The sequence below is a fragment of the Coregonus clupeaformis genome, chromosome 1 (assembly GCF_020615455.1).
Source record: "Coregonus clupeaformis isolate EN_2021a chromosome 1, ASM2061545v1, whole genome shotgun sequence".
Classification (NCBI taxonomy): domain Eukaryota; kingdom Metazoa; phylum Chordata; class Actinopteri; order Salmoniformes; family Salmonidae; genus Coregonus; species Coregonus clupeaformis.
In genome coordinates, this window is record NC_059192.1 from 37,012,706 (window position 1) to 37,031,088 (window position 18,383).

At 42.0% G+C, this 18,383-nt stretch overlaps 1 protein-coding gene and 1 non-coding gene across 7 annotated transcripts in view; one reads left to right on the forward strand and one right to left on the reverse strand.

Moving 5' to 3' along the window:
• Positions 1-3,158, forward strand: part of LOC121567935 (MAGUK p55 subfamily member 2) — a 63,796-nt gene extending 60,638 nt beyond the window's left edge. For 3 of the 5 annotated variants that reach the window (XM_041878349.2, XM_041878356.2, XM_041878365.2), the window contains one exon: positions 355-3,156. In XM_041878349.2, the coding sequence (XP_041734283.1) occupies positions 355-531 (177 nt within the window). In that variant the 3' untranslated portion in view covers positions 532-3,156. Of the gene's footprint in view, positions 1-354 lie in introns of all 5 variants that reach the window. The other 2 variants (XM_041878340.2, XM_041878331.2) reach the window with 2 other exon arrangements.
• Positions 3,159-6,431: 3,273 nt separating this feature from the next.
• Positions 6,432-16,362, reverse strand: LOC121567965. 2 transcript variants are annotated; one of them, XR_006001181.2, is made up of 4 exons: positions 16,215-16,362; positions 14,096-14,163; positions 9,484-9,778; positions 6,432-9,104 (listed from the first exon to the last, which is right to left on the reverse strand). It is a non-coding gene; the product is annotated as an uncharacterized LOC121567965 (transcript). The 2 variants fall into 2 exon arrangements; XR_006661159.1 differs by lacking the exon at positions 16,215-16,362 and having other exon boundaries at positions 14,096-14,489.
• Between the last annotated feature and the right edge of the window lie 2,021 nt (positions 16,363-18,383).

Sequence of the window (18,383 nt, forward strand, 5' to 3'; positions counted from 1 at the left end):
GTTAGCAGACCATGTTGTTAGACACTCAGTAAAATGTAGGGTTGGTATGTTCAAAATGCATTAACCCTAGCAATTCATCATCTTTAATAAGCCCATTCACGCCAATTAATTTCTGACTGTGGACCACCAATCTCAGTGTTTACATCGTCCCTTGTTACCTTCCCAGTCATGCCATGGGATCAGTTTGGCCTTTTAGATCACAATCAATAAGATTGTATGGACAGGGAGGACCTGATCCTAGATCAGCACGTCTACTCTGAGATGCGTTTTGAATGGGCCCAATTATTCATACGCAAACAAGTCATAGTTGTCCATGATGACCACTATCATCACCCTGTTGTTCTTCCCATGCAGGACTCAGAGCTGAAGAGGACAGTGGATGAGAGCGAGAGGATCCAGCGGGCCTACGGACATTACTTTGACCTGAACATCATCAACGACAGCCTGGAGGGGGCCTTCTGCGGCCTGAAGACGGCGCTGGAGAGACTGGGCTCAGAGCAGCAGTGGGTTCCTGTCAGCTGGGTCTTCTAAAGGCCAATCAGAGGTCAGAGCTAGAGGTCAGGATGTCATCTGGAGGTCATGAGGAGGTCGGAAGAGGCGTCAAAGGTCTGAGGAGTTGGTACAGGCTGCAGGTAGAGCGGTACCATTCAGGAGAGAGTAAATTGCAAAGGGGTAGAGCTTCCCTCCACAGCTTGTGATGCTATTGGTTGGAGGTCTGTTGTAAAGGGCCAATCCCGATGTTCCAGTGCAAGGGGTCTGCCTCATGGTAGACTTTTGCACAAATTATAGTTCCTCTGCAGACATGATGTCAAACTGCAATTTTTGTAAAAACAAAAAACAAAAAAGATGTTAAAAATAAATGAATAACAAAATATATGTTGGTATTTGTTGAGGAGGCTTTAGAGGTGATTTGACGTACAGTGCGTAGCGTGTGAGTGACAGTATATTATATATGTTGAAGTAGGCTTATATATTTTGCAAATACTGTGCTGGCGGTCTTGGAGTATAACGAATATTGTTATACTACCAGGAGTTCACTGAAAATGTTTAGCCTTCCCAAATCTTTAAAAAACTATGTAGTGCAATGTTTACATTGAATGTTTCGTTTTGTGGCCGATTTAAAGAATACAAAGGTACCAACTGTCACACTATTCTTTATATAAAATTCGGTTTATTTTGTCATATGAGCGTACGATTGTAGATAATTGACAGCTGTCCTGATGTTACTGTACTTAATCTTATTTATGTTCTCTTTGTTGAAAAAAAGAAAGCATAGCAATACATGATCTGAGACGAATACACAAATGCACGCATGAATGCATACGCATACGCACTCACACAAAGACATACACACAGCAATCAACAATGCATACACATCAATATGCTCTATTTTCTCACTCTGAGAATTGAATATTTGAATGTCATCTTTCATTTCTTTGTTCTTTGTTACCATGTTTTTATCTATTTTCTTTGTTTTTTAATCAGTTTATTGTGTGAGATGTTGGAATTTAGGCCCCTAAGAAATGTTTTAGATTATTTAAACTATGTTTAATTGAAACTGTGTAATTGTTTGATTACTGTACACACAGTTTACTTAATGTGGACTATCACTTACAGTGTCTGACTCTTTCTGGGTAGAAAGTTTGTTTTGATGGACATATTTAGTTTATTTTCAATGTTGATTATACAGGTTATATATATATATATATATATATATATAATAAGTGGCTTCCAACATGCTTACTTTGCCTTAACATGGTACAGAGGCCAAGGATATACTGTACACTAGTTATAGGTTGAATTGTTATCTATTTTTCACATGCTACAGCATGATTACTGTATGTTATCCCTCTCCCTAAGATAAAAAAAAAAATAATAATGTATAATTCCAGTGATTTAATCTCAGAATTTCGTAAATATTGTACTGTAACAAAGGTTATATATAAAGAAACACTTTAGTGCTCTGGGTTACTATACTACTGTGTTGAGGTAGTGGGGCAGCTACACAAGATTGTAATTCTGATGTTCATAGAAAAATATTAAAGATGAAAAATCTTGTAGAACATTGACTCGTCCTCATGGTTTAAGGTAGATTTTCTTCTAAATGTGCTTCCTTGTGTTACAAATGGAGGTTAGTTAAGGTTAGTTAGTAGTTAGGTGTACAGGTAGGCTGAATCCCAAACCAGCCCCTTCCCCTCACTCCTCGGCTCTCCATTTGGGCGTTCACGTACACCTCCGCCATATGCACAAGTGTCCCAAAGCTGAGGGAGTGAAAATAATTGAGGGTGTAGGTGCTAATTAGAACCTCCGATAGCCACTTCGACCAAACCAGCAAGGCTGGAGACTCCAGGCGAAGTGATATCCCAACATGCACTGCAATGTGTTTGGAGTTTGCGTAATTTCATTCAAAAGAATGGAGAGGCGTGCCTAATTATATGTCACGTGCATTTGTTTGTGTCTGATTTCGAGGCTTGACACATGTAACAAATGAAATTCCACCCAAATTAAATATTTAACTGTTACTGAGGTTTACATCTTGTAAAAGTACAGGGGGGATATGTTCATTTGAATTTCATGCTTGTTTTATTATTTAAATATGGAGCATGAATTGCATCATTCAAGTCACCAGTGTGTCCCAAGGTTTATGGGTTTATTTGATCCGCTTGCCACTCTGGAAGTCAACCTTTGAGTTTCGTCAGTGAACAAGGTACAAGGGAGGGCCCACCGAGCGAGTAGGTAGGGGCGAGGGGCTGGTTTGGGACACTGCACTTCCACACTCCATCTCTAGGTGGCAGCAGTAACCGGGTCAGGTGCTGACCTCTTCCAGGAAGCCTTGATAAGTGATGATTCCACAGGTGTGTGTGTGTGTTTGGCAATCAGTAGCTATCTATTTACCGCCACAAACCGATGCTGGCACTAAGACCGCACTCAATGAGCTGTATAGGGCCATAAGCAAACAAGAAAATACACATCCAAAGGAGGCGCTTCTCGTGGCCGGTGATTTTAATGCAGGGAAACTGAAATCCGTTTTACCTCATTTTTACCAGCATGTCACCTGTGCAACTAGAGGAAACAAAACTCTAAATCACCATTACTCCAACACACAAACGCATACAAGGCTCTCCCTCGCACCTCATTTGGCAAATCTGACCATAACGCTACCCTCCTGATTCCTGCTTACAAGCAAAAACTCAAACAGCAAGTAACAGTGACGGGCATACTGCCCCAACAGATCCACAGATGAAGCAATCTCTATTGCACTCCACACAGCCCTCTCCCACCTGGACAAGAGGAACACCTGTGTGAAAATGCTGTTCATTGACTACAGCTCAGCCTTCAACACCATAGTGCCCACCAAGCTCATCACTAAGCTAAGGACCCTGTGACTGAACACCTTCCTCTGCAACTGGATCCTGGACTTTCTGACGGGCCGCCCCCAGGTGGTAAGGGTAGGCAACAGCACATCCGCCACGCTAACCCTCAACACGGGGGGCCCTCAAGAGTGTGTGCTTAGTCCCCTCCTGTACTCCCCGTTCACCCACGACTGTGTGGCCGCGCATGACTCCAACACCATCATTAAGTTTGCTGACGACACGACGGTGGTAGGCCTGATCACCTACGATAATGAGACCGCCTATAGAGAGGAGGTCAGTGAACTGGCAGTGTGGTGTCAGGACAGCAACCTCTCCCTCAACGTTAGCAAGAAAAGGAGCTGAAGGTGGACTACAGGAAACGGAGGGCCGAGCACCCATCCACATCGACGGGGCTTTAGTGGAGCGGGTCGAGAGCTTCAAGTTCCTCGGTATCCACATCACTAAGTAATTAACATGTTCCACACACACCAACGCAGTTGCGAAGTAGGCACGATAATGCCTCTTCACCCTCAGGAGGCTGAAAAGTTTTAGCATGGACGCTCAGATCCTCAAAAAGTTCTACAGCTGCACCATTGAAAGCATAATGACTGGCTGCATTACCGCTTGGTTTGGCAACTGCTTGGCATCCGACTGCAAGACTCTACAGAGGGTAGTGCGTACGGCCCAGTACATCACTTGGGCCGAACTCCCTGCCATCCATGGCCTCTATACCAGGCGGTGTCAGAGGAAGGCCTTAAAAATTGTAAAAGACTCCAGCCACCCAAGTCACAGACTGTTCTCTCTTCTACCGCACGACAAGCGGTACCCAATGCACCAAGTCTGGAACCAACAGGACCCTAATCAGCTTCTACCCCTAAGCCATAACACTACTAAATAGTTAACCAAATAGCTACCCAGACTATCTACATCTAACTATATAACTATTTTGACTCATAACAAACGCTGCTGCTACTGTTTATTATATATACTTTTGCCTAGTCGACTCGGTACTGGTACCTTGTGTATAGCCAAGTTATCCTTACTCATTATGTATTTTATCCTTGTGTTATTATTTGTACTATATTTTTCTCTCTGCATTGTTGGGAAGGGTCCGTAGGTAAGCGTTTCACTGTTAGTTTACACCTGTTGGTTACGAACTCAATCATCAAGTTTGCAGACGACACAACGGTAGTAGGCCTGATTACCAACAATGACGAGACAGCCTACAGGGAGGAGGTGAGGGCCCTGGGAGAGTGGTGCCAGGAAAATAACCTCTCACTCAACGTCAACAAAACAAAGGAGCTGATCGTGGACTTCAGGAAACAGCAGGGGGAGCACGCCCCTATCCACATCGATGGGACCGCAGTGGAGAAGGTGGAAAGCTTCAAGTCCCTCGGCATACACATCACTAATGATCTGAAATGGTCCACCCACACAGACAGTGTGGTGAAGAAGGCGCAATAGCGCCTTTTCAACCTCAGGAGGCTGAAGAAATTTGGCACCTAAAACCCTCACAAACTTTAACAGATGCACAATTGAGAGCATCCTGTCGGGCAGTATCACCGCCTGGTTTGGCAACTGCACCGCCCGCAACCGCAGGGCTCTCCAGAGGGTGTTGCGGTCTGCCCAACGCATCACCGGGGCAGAAACAGCTTCTATCTCAAGGCCATCAGACTGTTAAATAGCCATTACTAGGCAGCTTCCACCCGGTTACGCAACCCTGCACCTTAGAGGCTGCTGCCCTATACAGATATCCTTGGAATCACTGGTCACTTTAATAATGGAACACTAGCCACTTTAATAATGTTTACATATTTTTGCCTTACTCATCTCATATGTATATACTGTATTTTATTATATTCTACTGTATTTTAGTATATATATTTCTTAATTCCATTCTTCTACTTTTAGATTTGTGTGTATTGTGTGTATTGTTGTGAATTGTTAGATACTACTGCACTGTTGGAGCTAGAAACACAAGCATTTCGCTACACTCGCAATAACATCTGCTAAAAATGTGTATGTGACCAATACAATTTCATTTGATTTGATTTGAAGCATGTGACAAATACAATTTGATTTGAGATGGACAGGAGCCTCCTGGCATGGTGGGGCCTTCTCTGAGTTTGTTTGTGTAAATACTTTTGTATTTTCCTTTTTGTATGTTATTGTTTGGTCAGCACAACTTAAAGGACTATAAGCTTATTGGGCTGGAGGAGTCAGAACTAAGCTAGCTCTCTAGAGCGCCATACAGCCATTGGGTTCTCATTCAAACCATTGACCACAGCGCTGCCAATGTGTACAACAGTCCTGACGCTTTGTCTAACCGTTAATAATCATCGCTTGCAATGCGGTTTTGGAAACCCCAGAAACTCTACTTTCATATCGCTCCAAAATAATTACAGATACACTTACTGTGCGCCATTTTAACATGATTCCCACAGAGTTGTTTTGTGTTGCACACCTTTGGGAATACCTTTGGGATTGAAATGGTTATACAGTACCAACTGTTACAAAACCACCTAGCCAGCCTACTGCTAACGCTAAACTCGCCAGGTCTAGTGGGTGCTAGGCCTGTCTGTATGTGCATTAACATGATAAGTAAGAGTATGCGGTCCATGTTGTATGTGGGTTTATAGTAGACAGCAAACTTTTGGGCGCCCTAAGAGAGATTTGGTCGGGGGGCCCCCCACCCTGCAGGCAAAATGTTTTAGTGAGTGTATATGAAGAGGTGGCTCTGAATCTAATTAATTGAATTTGGTAGCATACACAGCCTACCTTAGGAACAATTCATTCAAGACACTGTGACAAAGGGGATCTTACATTTACATTTAAGTCATTTAGCAGACGCTCTTATCCAGAGCGACTTACAGTTAGTGAGTGCATACATTATTGTTTTATTTTTCATACTGGCCCCCCGTGGGAATCGAACCCACAACCCTGGCGTTGCAAACGCCATGCTCTACCAACTGAACTACATCCCTGCTGGCCATTCCCTCCCCTACCCTGGACGACGCTGGGCCAATTGTGCGCCGCCCCATGGGTCTCCCGGTCACGGCTGGCTACGACAAAGCCTGGATTTGAACCAGGATCTCTAGTGGCACAGCTAGCACTGCAATGCAGTGCCTTAGACCACTGCACCACTTGGGAGGACATCTTGGCAGTGTTTCACTCCTATATGGAGTGGATAATGTCTTTTGTTTTTAGATTTGCTGCAGCTTCTTCCTTGAGTGCTGTATCCGCATTAGAAAGAAACAGGAGGCATCATCAGGTATAAAAGTGTTGCATAGTTTTTTTTCTCATTTTGAATAGAAATTACATCAAAATAATGTACATTAATGTAAACAATATAATTTATATCAGCACTATTTGTCAAAATATGACAAATATAAAGGTGCATTAATTCACCATTATACCTTCTTCGCTAGAAACTCTTTCCAAAAGATAAAGAGAAAATACTCCATGCAGTGTTCATTTTGGCACTCTTTTTTTAGATTTAGTCTTTTCTTAGTCATTTTGACTAAAATATCATTAAGTCTTAGTCATATTTTTGTAATTTGAATAACTATTTAGTCTAGTTATTGTCAAAATGACAAAAACAGTGGGCCATTTTAGTCAACTAAATCCCCTTTCATTTTAGTTACATTGTAGTCACATCACATTTGCCTCAACTTATAGTAAACACAAATCACTTACTTCCATGTGCACAAACATACATAACATTGTCCTACTGACATATTTTTCTGCATAACATCCTATTCTCTTCCCAACAGCAGAAACATGACAAACATATATAATAATTATATTATATAACAATTATCTGGCCATGTAAATTCCTAATTCAGCCTACATAGATATTGCACATTACATACAAAACAAACAGACAAGAGAGAGAGACAGACTCAATCACCAGATGGTGCCGCAAAGTATGAGTTGCACCTCCATCACTCGGTCGTGTCATTACCAATGTTATCAATGTTCCACAGATGCCACATTGATCTCCAAAAGTAAAACAGGGGCTAATGATTTTGGAAGGGAGCTAATAACTGTTTTGCCCAGTTATTAAAATGAGTCACTAAACCTCGAGTCTGAATCGAGTCCCAAGTTCCCTGTGCTCGAGTCCAAGTCACAAGTCGAGTCACAAGTCCCTATGGTTGAAGTCAGAGTCCCAGTGCTTGAGTCTGAGTCACTGGGTCCACACATTAACTCAAAATATAGTTATTTACCCAGTCAGATTTAGCGTGGTGTCTAGAATAACTTTGTCAATAAATTGTTTGCTATCCATTTTCCTTTCTGTGCCAGAAAATGTTTGCATATAGGCTACTGGTAGTTAGCTATAGCTAGCTAATGAAGTAACATGACTGAACAAGGTGTAGCCTAAACAACTGGTTAACGGTCCGGTCCGCAAGTAGCGTAGTTTTAGAATGACCTGCAATATGCTTTATGAATGTAAAATGTGGCCTGCCAGTGCACGATAGAAGAAAGATAAATGGAGCGCCGGTATTATGGGTCATGTCTTTTGAATGGTAGCCTAAAGGCTTAAATCAAGCCGTTTTCTCTGTGGAAAAGAGGGACACTTGACTACAGAACCTGTATATGAAATGCAGTGGGAAAAGTGGGAGGGTTGAAGGAGACTACAAATTCAAAGACTACTTTTCTATAGCCGACTCAATGCTGCTATTGTTTTTAATTTGGTAAAGCAGCTTGTATTTCTTAACCAGCAAAGAGTATTCTAGCTAAGAAGGCTGGTGGTGGTGACTGGTTAAGGTGAAGCAAGAGTATTGCCTGGGTGATGTGTATAATCAGAGGCGGAGCCAGAGTGGAGCCTGTCTGCCTGTCTGCCTGTCTGCCCACACTCATTGCTTGCTCCCCCACAACTCACCAGCTGATGAAGGCTGTGTTTGCTGTGCTGCTAATATTTATTGTGCTTATCACTGAAAAGCTCTCAATCTCTCCAAAAACTCTTGTCCAGTCCACTTAGTAGTCAGATTATAGTCACAGAGATAATTTTGTCTCATCTCGTTTTAGTCAACTGAAACAATCATTTTCGTTAAAAAAAATTCTGGGTCTATTTAGTCAGTTATAGTCTCGTCAATTGCTACTGAAAAATAGGTGTTTGACTAATATTTTAGTCACTATTTTTGTTGACGAAATTAACAATGACTACATGATGGCCCAGTCTTCTACACAAGCCAAACCAGATACTTTACAGTACAATGTCACGTCAGTGACCAAAAGTGTTCAATTTAAATAAGATACCACTATACAGTATTTCAGGTCCCGAGTTTTCACTAACCGGGAACAACTCTAGGCCCCACCTGTATCACATAAATCCAAAGTTTCCTCAAAAACATAGATTAATCAGCATTGTTCTTTGGATGGCCTGCTTATGTATGTTCAGAGCTCTATATGAACCCAATGGAGTTAGCAGACATAGCCTGGTCCCAGATCTGTTTGTGCTGTCTATAGGTGTTGGCAAGACAGCACAAACAGATCTGGGACCAGGCTGTAGCAGTGCTGTGGGATAAAACGGAATTCTCGATTGTGCAAGTTGCGTCCATGTTAGGGTCTTGGTAACGGGGGTTGGGCATAACCTGGACTTGGGTATAAGGGGGGTGAGACTGGGGGCAGTGGCGGATACCAGACAGATGGAAGGTCATCTGGCACCACCACTGCTGAGTAGACAGGTGGTATGTCCTCTATCACCGCTCGGTAGGAAGGTGGAACGTCCTCTGAGTCCTTTGGGTCAAACTGCAATGGAGAGGAGTCAGGTTCATGTTAGTGCCAAGTTGAAAGGTTATAGTCACTGATACCTCTGTTTGTGTGTAGTTTCTGTTTCTTCAAGAGTAGTAGATCACTGAATGTGAAGTGATCATATGTTTCTAGTGGTTCGGTCACTGGACTGCTTAGAAGATTGCACTGCCTGTGTTTTTAAAAGCAAGTTCTTTTTTTCTATCTTGATTCAAGTGAAACATAGTGAGTACAGCATTCAGTCTGGTTTTGCAAGGCTGATGTTTCCACCCTAAATTACAAAATGGGGGAAAGCATTGACAGCCGCTGAATGTCTTTATAATCAAGATGTCTGTTGACAGTTTGAGGAGGTCAACCTAGCAGTGGAGTGATGTCGTACCGGAGTGTATGGTGGTGCGGGGTTGATGAGGTCCACTGAGCTATACGGCGGCAGTTCCCTATAGGGAGGTCTGTAGACAGTCGTGGGTAATGGTGGAGGGGTTGGGGCCCTTGAGGGCCGAGGAGGTCTACTGGGGGGCCTTGGCTCCTCTCTCCGTCCTTCTGTCCTCTCTTCTTCATGCATAGGGATGACATAGATAGAGGAGTCATCTGACTCTTCTTCCTGAGTGCATAGCCACTTGCTACGGCAACAAAGCAGGTACAGCGCTATGCATATGAAAGGCACGATAAAGAACCTGGGAATGGTAGTTTGAGGAATGTAGGATTTAGTCAGGAGTCAGACAGTCTACTAAAACCACAACTATATATTACACAACCTCTTAAACGTCCCTATATTTGGGGACCCTATTTGATTTTTATTATTCAGTCTGGTATGAGAACGGTAGCCCCTATCTGCAAAAGCAGGGTCTGCGGAAAGCTGAGTATCTTGGCTATTGATCGGTGCCTTCAAATCTTTGGTGTGACTTACTACCATATATGGGCATACGAATTTATAAGGGCAGGCCGAGCCGACGACCTCATTTCAAGACGCCTACTACCTACATTCTGGTTAGCGTTGTGAAGCATAAACAAAATAAACATGGAATATGTTGATACACACCGAAAGCCGGGACTCCACAGATCATGATGATATCTTATTTGTCTGCCTGTGAACTACTGTTACTGATCACCAGCCCAGAGAGTCAAAATGTTTATTTTACACAACGTTTTCACCAAACAGCAAACATCTTACAAGGTAAGCTTCGATTTGGTCTGTGTTTGAACTATAGCTACATGGGGGGTATCAAATTAATCCATAGGTTGGTAGGAACAAATCTAGCCTATTGCCATCTGATGATGTATGACTTAATGCAACATCGAATGTCCACTGAGTGACTATATCTTTGCGCATCAAAAATATGATGTTACCTGCTTACGCGCTGTAGGCGTCCATTACACAGGTGATTGGCTACTATGGCATCTTGACAGTCTTGTAGCCAATGAGATAAGCTTTCCAGGGATATGCAGTCAACCTGGGTGGGACAAAGCAAGGCCTAGAACCTTTTATGCGTAATGCAAACTATTGCTACCTGGCTCAGAGACTTAGAAACGTCCCATGACCACACCTGACAACACTTACTAAAATATCGGCCCATTTCTAGTTGTTAGGTCTATCAATCCCATTTTTTTCTGATATTGTTCACATGTTGTGGAAGCCATCTGATGTGTTTCCAGCTCTAGATATCAATAATTCACTTATAGCTTGTCAATGAAAGATGACTTTCAAAATAAGAAATTATAAAAACGGGTATTTTGTGTGTGCTTAACTTTGTGTATTCTGAACTATGTAACTCCTATCTATCTTCTGATCATTTCCTCGTAATCTCCCAGATGTCTTCTTTCCAAATATACCACGTTTTTGCATGACAGAATCATGTAATTACACATGAATAGCAGTTACTTTTGGGTATGTCTATTTAGGCGAAATCTGGATCGTCACTTAGTTTTGCTCGTTGACATCTTTGTTAAACTATTCCCTGTACTGTATATCATGAAATCATAATTTTAAGTGGTCTCTCTATTGCCAGGCGAAGTTGGGCAAGTCAAACTAATGAATGTGCTCTTTTGAATGGGATTGTGTAACATAGTGCTTTAGTACAGTACATTAACAAGGTGTAATTATAGACATGCGGTGATGGTACATTTATAATTATTTTCAAATTTTTTGTTTATTGGATAGGACAGAAGAAGAGAGTAAAAATAGAGGAGAAGGTGTGTTGAAATAGCAGTGGGCCAATTTCGAACCCATGCTGAAGCAGTATGCGTGATCCGGAGGCAGCTGCTTGACCACCCTAGGTCAGATCTGCAATTATTTTTATAGTAATATAACAAAGAGCCTTTTCTAAATACAGCAACTCTTTTTGTCTTGTGTGAGGTCTGTTGCAATGCTTTGGTAGAAAATCTGCAGATATCAAAGAAACTAGAGGTAGGCTAACTTAAATGGGGAATCTGCAGTTCAAACAACTACAGTTTTGGTAAACAGTTGAGGGATGGGGCTGGAGAAATGTAACCACTCTCAAATTCATAGACATACAGTACCAGTCAAAGGTTTGGACACACCTACTCATTCAAGGGTTTTTCTTTATTTTTACTATTTTCTACATTGTAGAATAATAGTGAAGACATCAAAACTATGAAATAACACATATGGAATAATGTAGTAACCAAAAAAGTGTTAAACAAATCAAAATATATGTTATATTTGAGATTCTTCAAATAGCCACCCTTTGCCTTGATGACAGCTTTGCACACTCTTGGAATTCTCTCAACCAGCTTCACCTGGAATGCTTTTCCTACAGTTTTGAAGGAGTTCCCACTATAAAAGTAATCCTTCTACCTCCCCCACCCCCCCATAAAAAAAGTGGTTGTCCCACTGGCTATCATAAGTTGAATGCACCAATTTGTAAGTCACTCTGGATAAGAGTGTCTGCTAAATGTAGTAAGGTGGATTTACATGTAAATGTAAATAGAGTGAGCATTTGTTGGCTGCTTTTCCTTCACTCTGTGCTCCGACTCATCCCAAACCATCTCAATTGGGTTGAGGTCGGGGGATTGTGGAGGCCAGGTCATCTGATGCAGCACTCCATCACTCTCTTACTTGGTAAAATAGCCCTTACACAGCCTGGAGGTGTGTTGGGTCATTGTCCTGTTGAAAACAAATGATAGTCCCACTAAGCCCAAACCAGATGGGATGGCGTATCACTGCAGAATGCTGTGGTAGCCATGCTGGTTTAGTGTGCCTTGAATTCGAAATAGATCACAAACAGTGTCACCAGCAAAGCACCCCCACACCATAACACCTCCTCCTCCGTGCTTTATGGTGGGAACTACACATGCAGAGATCATCCGTTCACCCATACCACGTCTCACAAAGGACACATTTCCACCGGTCTAATGTCCATTGCTCATGTTTCTTGGCCGAAGCAAGTCTCTTCTTCTTTGCAGCAATTCGACCATGAAGGCCTGATTCACGCAGTCTCCTCTGAACAGTTGATGTTGAGATGTGTCTGTGACTTGAACTCTGTGAAGCATTTATTTGAGCCGCAATTTCTGAGGCTGGTAACTCTGGGACTTCCATAATGAACCTATCCTCTGCAGCAGAGGTAACTCTGGGTCTTCCATTCCTGTGGCGGTCCTCATGAGAGCCAGTTTCATCATAGTGCTTGATGGTGTGGTCCTCTGTAGCTCAGCTGGTAGAGCATGGCGCTTGTAACGCCAGGGTAGTGGGTTCGATCCCCGGGACCACCCATACATAAAAATGTATGCACGCATGACTGTAAGTCGCTTTGGATAAAAGCGTCTGCTAAATGGCATATTATTATTATTATTATTATGGTTTCTGCGACTGCACTTGAAGAAACTTTCAAAGTTCTTCACATTTTCCATATTGACTGACCTTCATGTCTTAAAGTAATGATGGACTGTCATTTCTCTTTGCTTATTTGAGCTGTTCTTGCCATAATATGGACTTGGTCTTTTACCAAATAGGGCTATCTTCTGTATACCCCCCACTACCTTGTCATAACACAACTGATTGGCTCAAACGCATTAAGAAGGAAATAAATTCTACAAATTAACTTTTAAGAAGGCACACCTGTTAATTGAAATGCATTCCAGGTGACTACCTCAAGAAGCTGGTTGAGAGAATGCCAAGTGTGTGCAAAGCTGTCATCAAGGCAAAGGGTGGCTATTTGAAGAATCTCAAATATAAAATATATTTAGATTTGTTTAACACTTTTTTGGTTACTACATGATTCCATATGTGTTATTTCATAGTTTTGATGACTTCACTATTATTCTACAATGTAAAAAATAGTAAAAATAAAGAAAAACCCTTGTATGAGTAGATGTGTATGAAAACAAAAATGTATGCACTCACTAACTGTAAGTCGCTCTGGATAAGAGCGTCTGCTAAATGACTAAAATGTAAATGTGATGTGTCCAAACTTTTGACTGGTAGTGTATATAGCTATGGATGCAAGGACTGAACATCCATGAGATCAAAATAATAGCTATAATTTGTACGCCAAATTCATCACATTTTATATTAAACTTTTATATTTGGATATTGTCTTTTGAAAATTATAAACTGGGTGGTTCAAGCCCTGAATGCTGTTTGGCTGAAAGCCGTGGTATATCAGACCATATACCATGGGTTTGACAAAACAGTAATTTTTACTGTTCTAATTACGTTAGTAATCAGTTTATAATAGCAATAAGGCACCTCAGGGGTTTGTGGTATATGGCCAATATACCATGGCTAAGTGCTGTATCTAGGCACTCTGTGTTGCGTCGTGCATAAGAACAGCCCTTAGCCGTGGTAGATTGGCCATATACCACACCCTTCATGCCTTATTGCTTAAATATAACTTCATGTTATTGCACACATACTGTTGTAATGTGTAGTATACAGTACATCCACATTTCTGTATTAATTGGAACATCAGTATGTTTGTTTCCCTTTGGTAGAGGTGATCACAAAAAAAATATGAAAAAGATAAATGAAGACTTACTTTATTATATCAAGTAACCAACTGTCAATCTGCATGATGCACAGTCTGTTGTTGTGACAGGCCTCGGTCTCCATGTGGAGAATACATAAAAGAGAATTCTAAGGTACAGTTCAAGGAAATTCCTTACATTTCTATTCAGCAGCCTTCTCATCATTATAACTTTCAAAAGATCTATGTGAACCAACAGTAAGCGCTTGTCAATCGGTCATGTTCAATTCCTATTCAATGTCAGAATCAGCTTCATGACCCAGAAATAACCCATCTCAACGCCTTTTTGTGACCGGTTGAGAACCACTTACATAGTACATTCTCAGAAGTCATTTCATTTTCTAGGTGCCCCAGATTACATAAGATGTACAGTACCAGTCAAAAGTTTGGGCACACCTACTCATTCAAGGGTTTTTCTTTATTTTTACTATTTTCTACATTGTAGAATAATAGTGAAGACATCAAAACTATGAAATAACATATATGGAATTATGTAGTAACCAAAAAAGTGTTAAACAAATCAAAATATATTTTATATTTGAGATTCTTCAAATAGCCACCCTTTGCCTTGATGACAGCTTTGCACACTCTTGGAATTCTCTCAACCAGTTTCGACCATGAAGGCCTAATTCACACAGTCCCCTCTGAACAGTTGATGTTGAGATGTGTCTGTGACTTGAACTCTGTGAAGCATTTATTTGGGCTGAAATTTCTGAGGCTGTGGTAACTCTAATGAACGTATCCTCTGCAGGAGAGGTAACTCTGGGTCTTCCATTCCTGTGATGGTCCTCATGAGAGCAAGTTTCATCATAGCGCTTGATGGGTTTTGCGACTGCACTTGAAGAAACTTTCAAAGTTCTTGAAATGTTCCGTATTGACTGACCTTCATGTCTTAAAGTAATGATGGACTGTCATTTCTCCTTGCTTATTTGAGCTGTTCTTGCCATAATATGGCTTTGGTGTTTTACCAAATAGGGCTATCTTCTGTATACCCCCCTACCTTGTCACAACACAACTGATTGGCTCAAACGCATTAAGAAGGAAAGAAATTCCACAAATTAACTTTTAAGAAGGTACACCTGTTAATTGAAACCCATTCCAGGTGACTACCTCATAAAGCTGGTTGAGAGAATGCCAAGAGTGTGCAAAGCTGTCATCAAGGCAAAAGGTGGCTATTTGAAGAATCTCAAATCTCAAATATATTTTGATTTGTTTAACACTTTTTGGGTTACTACATAATTCCATATGTGTTATTTCATAATTTTGATGTCTTCACTGTTATTCTACAATGTAAAAAATTGTACAAATAAAGAAAAAACGTTGAATGAGTAGGTGTGTCCAAACTTTTGACTGGTAGTGTAGGTAAGAATTACACAAGTCTATCAAGTCTGCTTCCTTGAAATGTATTCTAAAGGCCAAACGCAGCGGACTTTGAGCAGGCCACTGATCACTGATCAGCAGAGATAGATGTGACCAGGGGTGTATTTATTACGGAAACGGTTTACCGTTAAAGAATCAATCGGAAGCAAACAGAGCAAACGGAACGAAACGGGAAGGGACTTACCTGAATTTGTCCATTAGAAACTCTTGTTTACGTTTTCCTTTTGAAGTAAACAGTTTATGTTGCTAAATGTTTTGCAACAGACAAAACGTTTTGCAACAGAATCGGCGTAATGATTACACCCCTGAAGTCACAGACAACCGAATAAGCTACATTTAATTGTACTAATTTGACCTCTTTTACAAATTAAAACAAGTAAACTGGAGCATAAACCTTTGACCCTTTTGTCCATAAATGCCCAATGACAAAGCCCCTGTCAACAGCCCTTTAATACAATGCTACAAGCTAATGGAAAAGTTGTGCTAAAAAGCACGCTTTATATACTGTTACAAAGAGGGAGGCGTAGTTTTTATGCTGCCTCCCTCTACCAAACCATGACCATGTTAAAATAATTGAACTGGGTTGAATGATTTTGGTACTTGTATGATGTACTAATGTACTTCAAGGTCTAAATGAAAATCAGTTGGATTTGGAGTAAGACAACAGTCATACAATAGCATGCCACCAATGCATGATTACTACATTATTACTGCTTTTCATATTAATAGATGTATTCAAAATGCACCTTACCTTAACAACCAAGACCTCTGAATGTACAGTAACCTGTATGTCAACCTGTGAGTTGCTTTCATAATCTGTCACAGGAAGTACGCAAATACAAACACTTTTACAGCCGTTATTGACCTGTTCGATGACACAGCACCCTAAGCCTGTTTACTGTCAGGTACTATCAGTGACTCACAACACTTTGAAGCTACATCGGCATCCCAAATGGCACCCTATTCTCTATTTAGTGCACTACTTTTGACCAGAACTGTACCCATAGGGCTCTGGTCAAAAGTAGTGCACTATATAGGGAATAGGATGCTATTTGGGACATAGCCTACATCGGCCAATTGCTTTGAGGCACATAAAATGGAGACTGAAATGGAGATAATGCTATTAAACATACTGTATAAGAGATATGATATACACTGCTCAAAAAAATTAAGGGAACACTAAAATAACACATCCTAGATCTGAATGAATGAAATAATCTTATTAAATACTTTTTTCTTTACATAGTTGAATGTGCTGACAACAAAATCACACATAAATTATCAATGGAAATCAAATTTATCAACCCATGGAGGTCTGGATTTGGAGTCACCCTCAAAATTAAAGTGGAAAACCACACTACAGGCTGATCCAACTTTGATGTAATGTCCTTAAAACAAGTCAAAATGAGGCTCAGTAGTGTGTGTGGCCTCCACGTGCCTGTATGACCTCCCTACAACGCCTGGGCATGCTCCTGATGAGGTGGCGGATGGTCTCCTGAGGGATCTCCTCCCAGACCTGGACTAAAGCATCCGCCAACTCCTGGACAGTCTGTGGTGCAACGTGGCGTTGGTGGATGGAGCGAGACATGATGTCCCAGATGTGCTCAATTGGATTCAGGTCTGGGGAACGGGCGGGCCAGTCCATAGCGTCAATGCCTTCCTCTTGCAGGAACTGCTGACACACTCCAGCCACATGAGGTCTAGCATTGTCTTGCATTAGGAGGAACCCAGGGCCAACCGCACCAGCATATGGTCTCACAAGGGGTCTGAGGATCTCATCTCGGTCCCTAATGGCAGTCAGGCTACCTCTGGCGAGCACATGGAGGGCTGTGCGGCCCCCCAAAGAAATGACACCCCACACCATGACTGACCCACCGCCAAACCGGTCATGCTGGAGGATGTTGCAGGCAGCAGAACGTTCTCCACGGCGTCTCCAGACTCTGTCACGTCTGTCACATGTGCTCAGTGTGAACCTGCTTTCATCTGTGAAGAGAACAGGGTGCCAGTGGCGAATTTGCCAATCTTGGTGTTCTCTGGCAAATGCCAAACGTCCTGCATGGTGTTGGGCTGTAAGCACAACCCCCACTTGTGGACGTCGGGCCCTAATACCACCCTCATGGAGTCTGTTTCTGACCGTTTGAGCAGACACATGCACATTTGTGGCCTGCTGGAGGTCATTTTGCAGGGCTCTGGCAGTGCTCCTCCTGCTCCTCCTTGCACAAAGGCGGAGGTAGTGGTCCTGCTGCTGGGTTGTTGCCCTCCTACGGCCTCCTCCACGTCTCCTGATGTACTGGCCTGTCTCCTGGTAGCGCCTCCTTGCTCTGGACACTACGCTGACAGACACAGCAAACCTTCTTGCCACAGCTCGCATTGATGTGCCATCCTGGATGAGCTGCACTACCTGAGCCACTTGTGTGGGTTGTAGACTCCGTCTCATGCTACCACTAGAGTGAAAGCACCGCCAGCATTCAAAAGTGACCAAAACATCAGCCAGGAAGCATAGGAACTGAGAAGTGGTCTGTGGTCACCACCTGCAAAACCAGTTCTTTATTGGGGGTGTCTTACTAATTGCCTATAATTTCCACCTGTTGTCTATTCCGGTAGCTTAGTGGTTAAGAGCGTTGTGCCAGTAATCGAAAGGTCACTGGTTCTAATCCCCACGCCGACTAGGTGAAAAATCTGTCGATGTGCCCTTGAGCAAGGCACTTAACCCTAATTGCTCATGTAAGTCGCTCTGGATAAGAGCGTCTGCTAAATGACGTAAATGTAAATCTATTCCATTTGCACAACAGCATGTGAAATGTATTGTCAATCAGTGTTGCTTCCTAAGTGGACAGTTTTATTTCACAGAAGTGTGATTGTCTTGGAGTTACATTGTGTTGTTTAAGTGTTCCCTTAATTTTTTTGAGCAGTGTATATA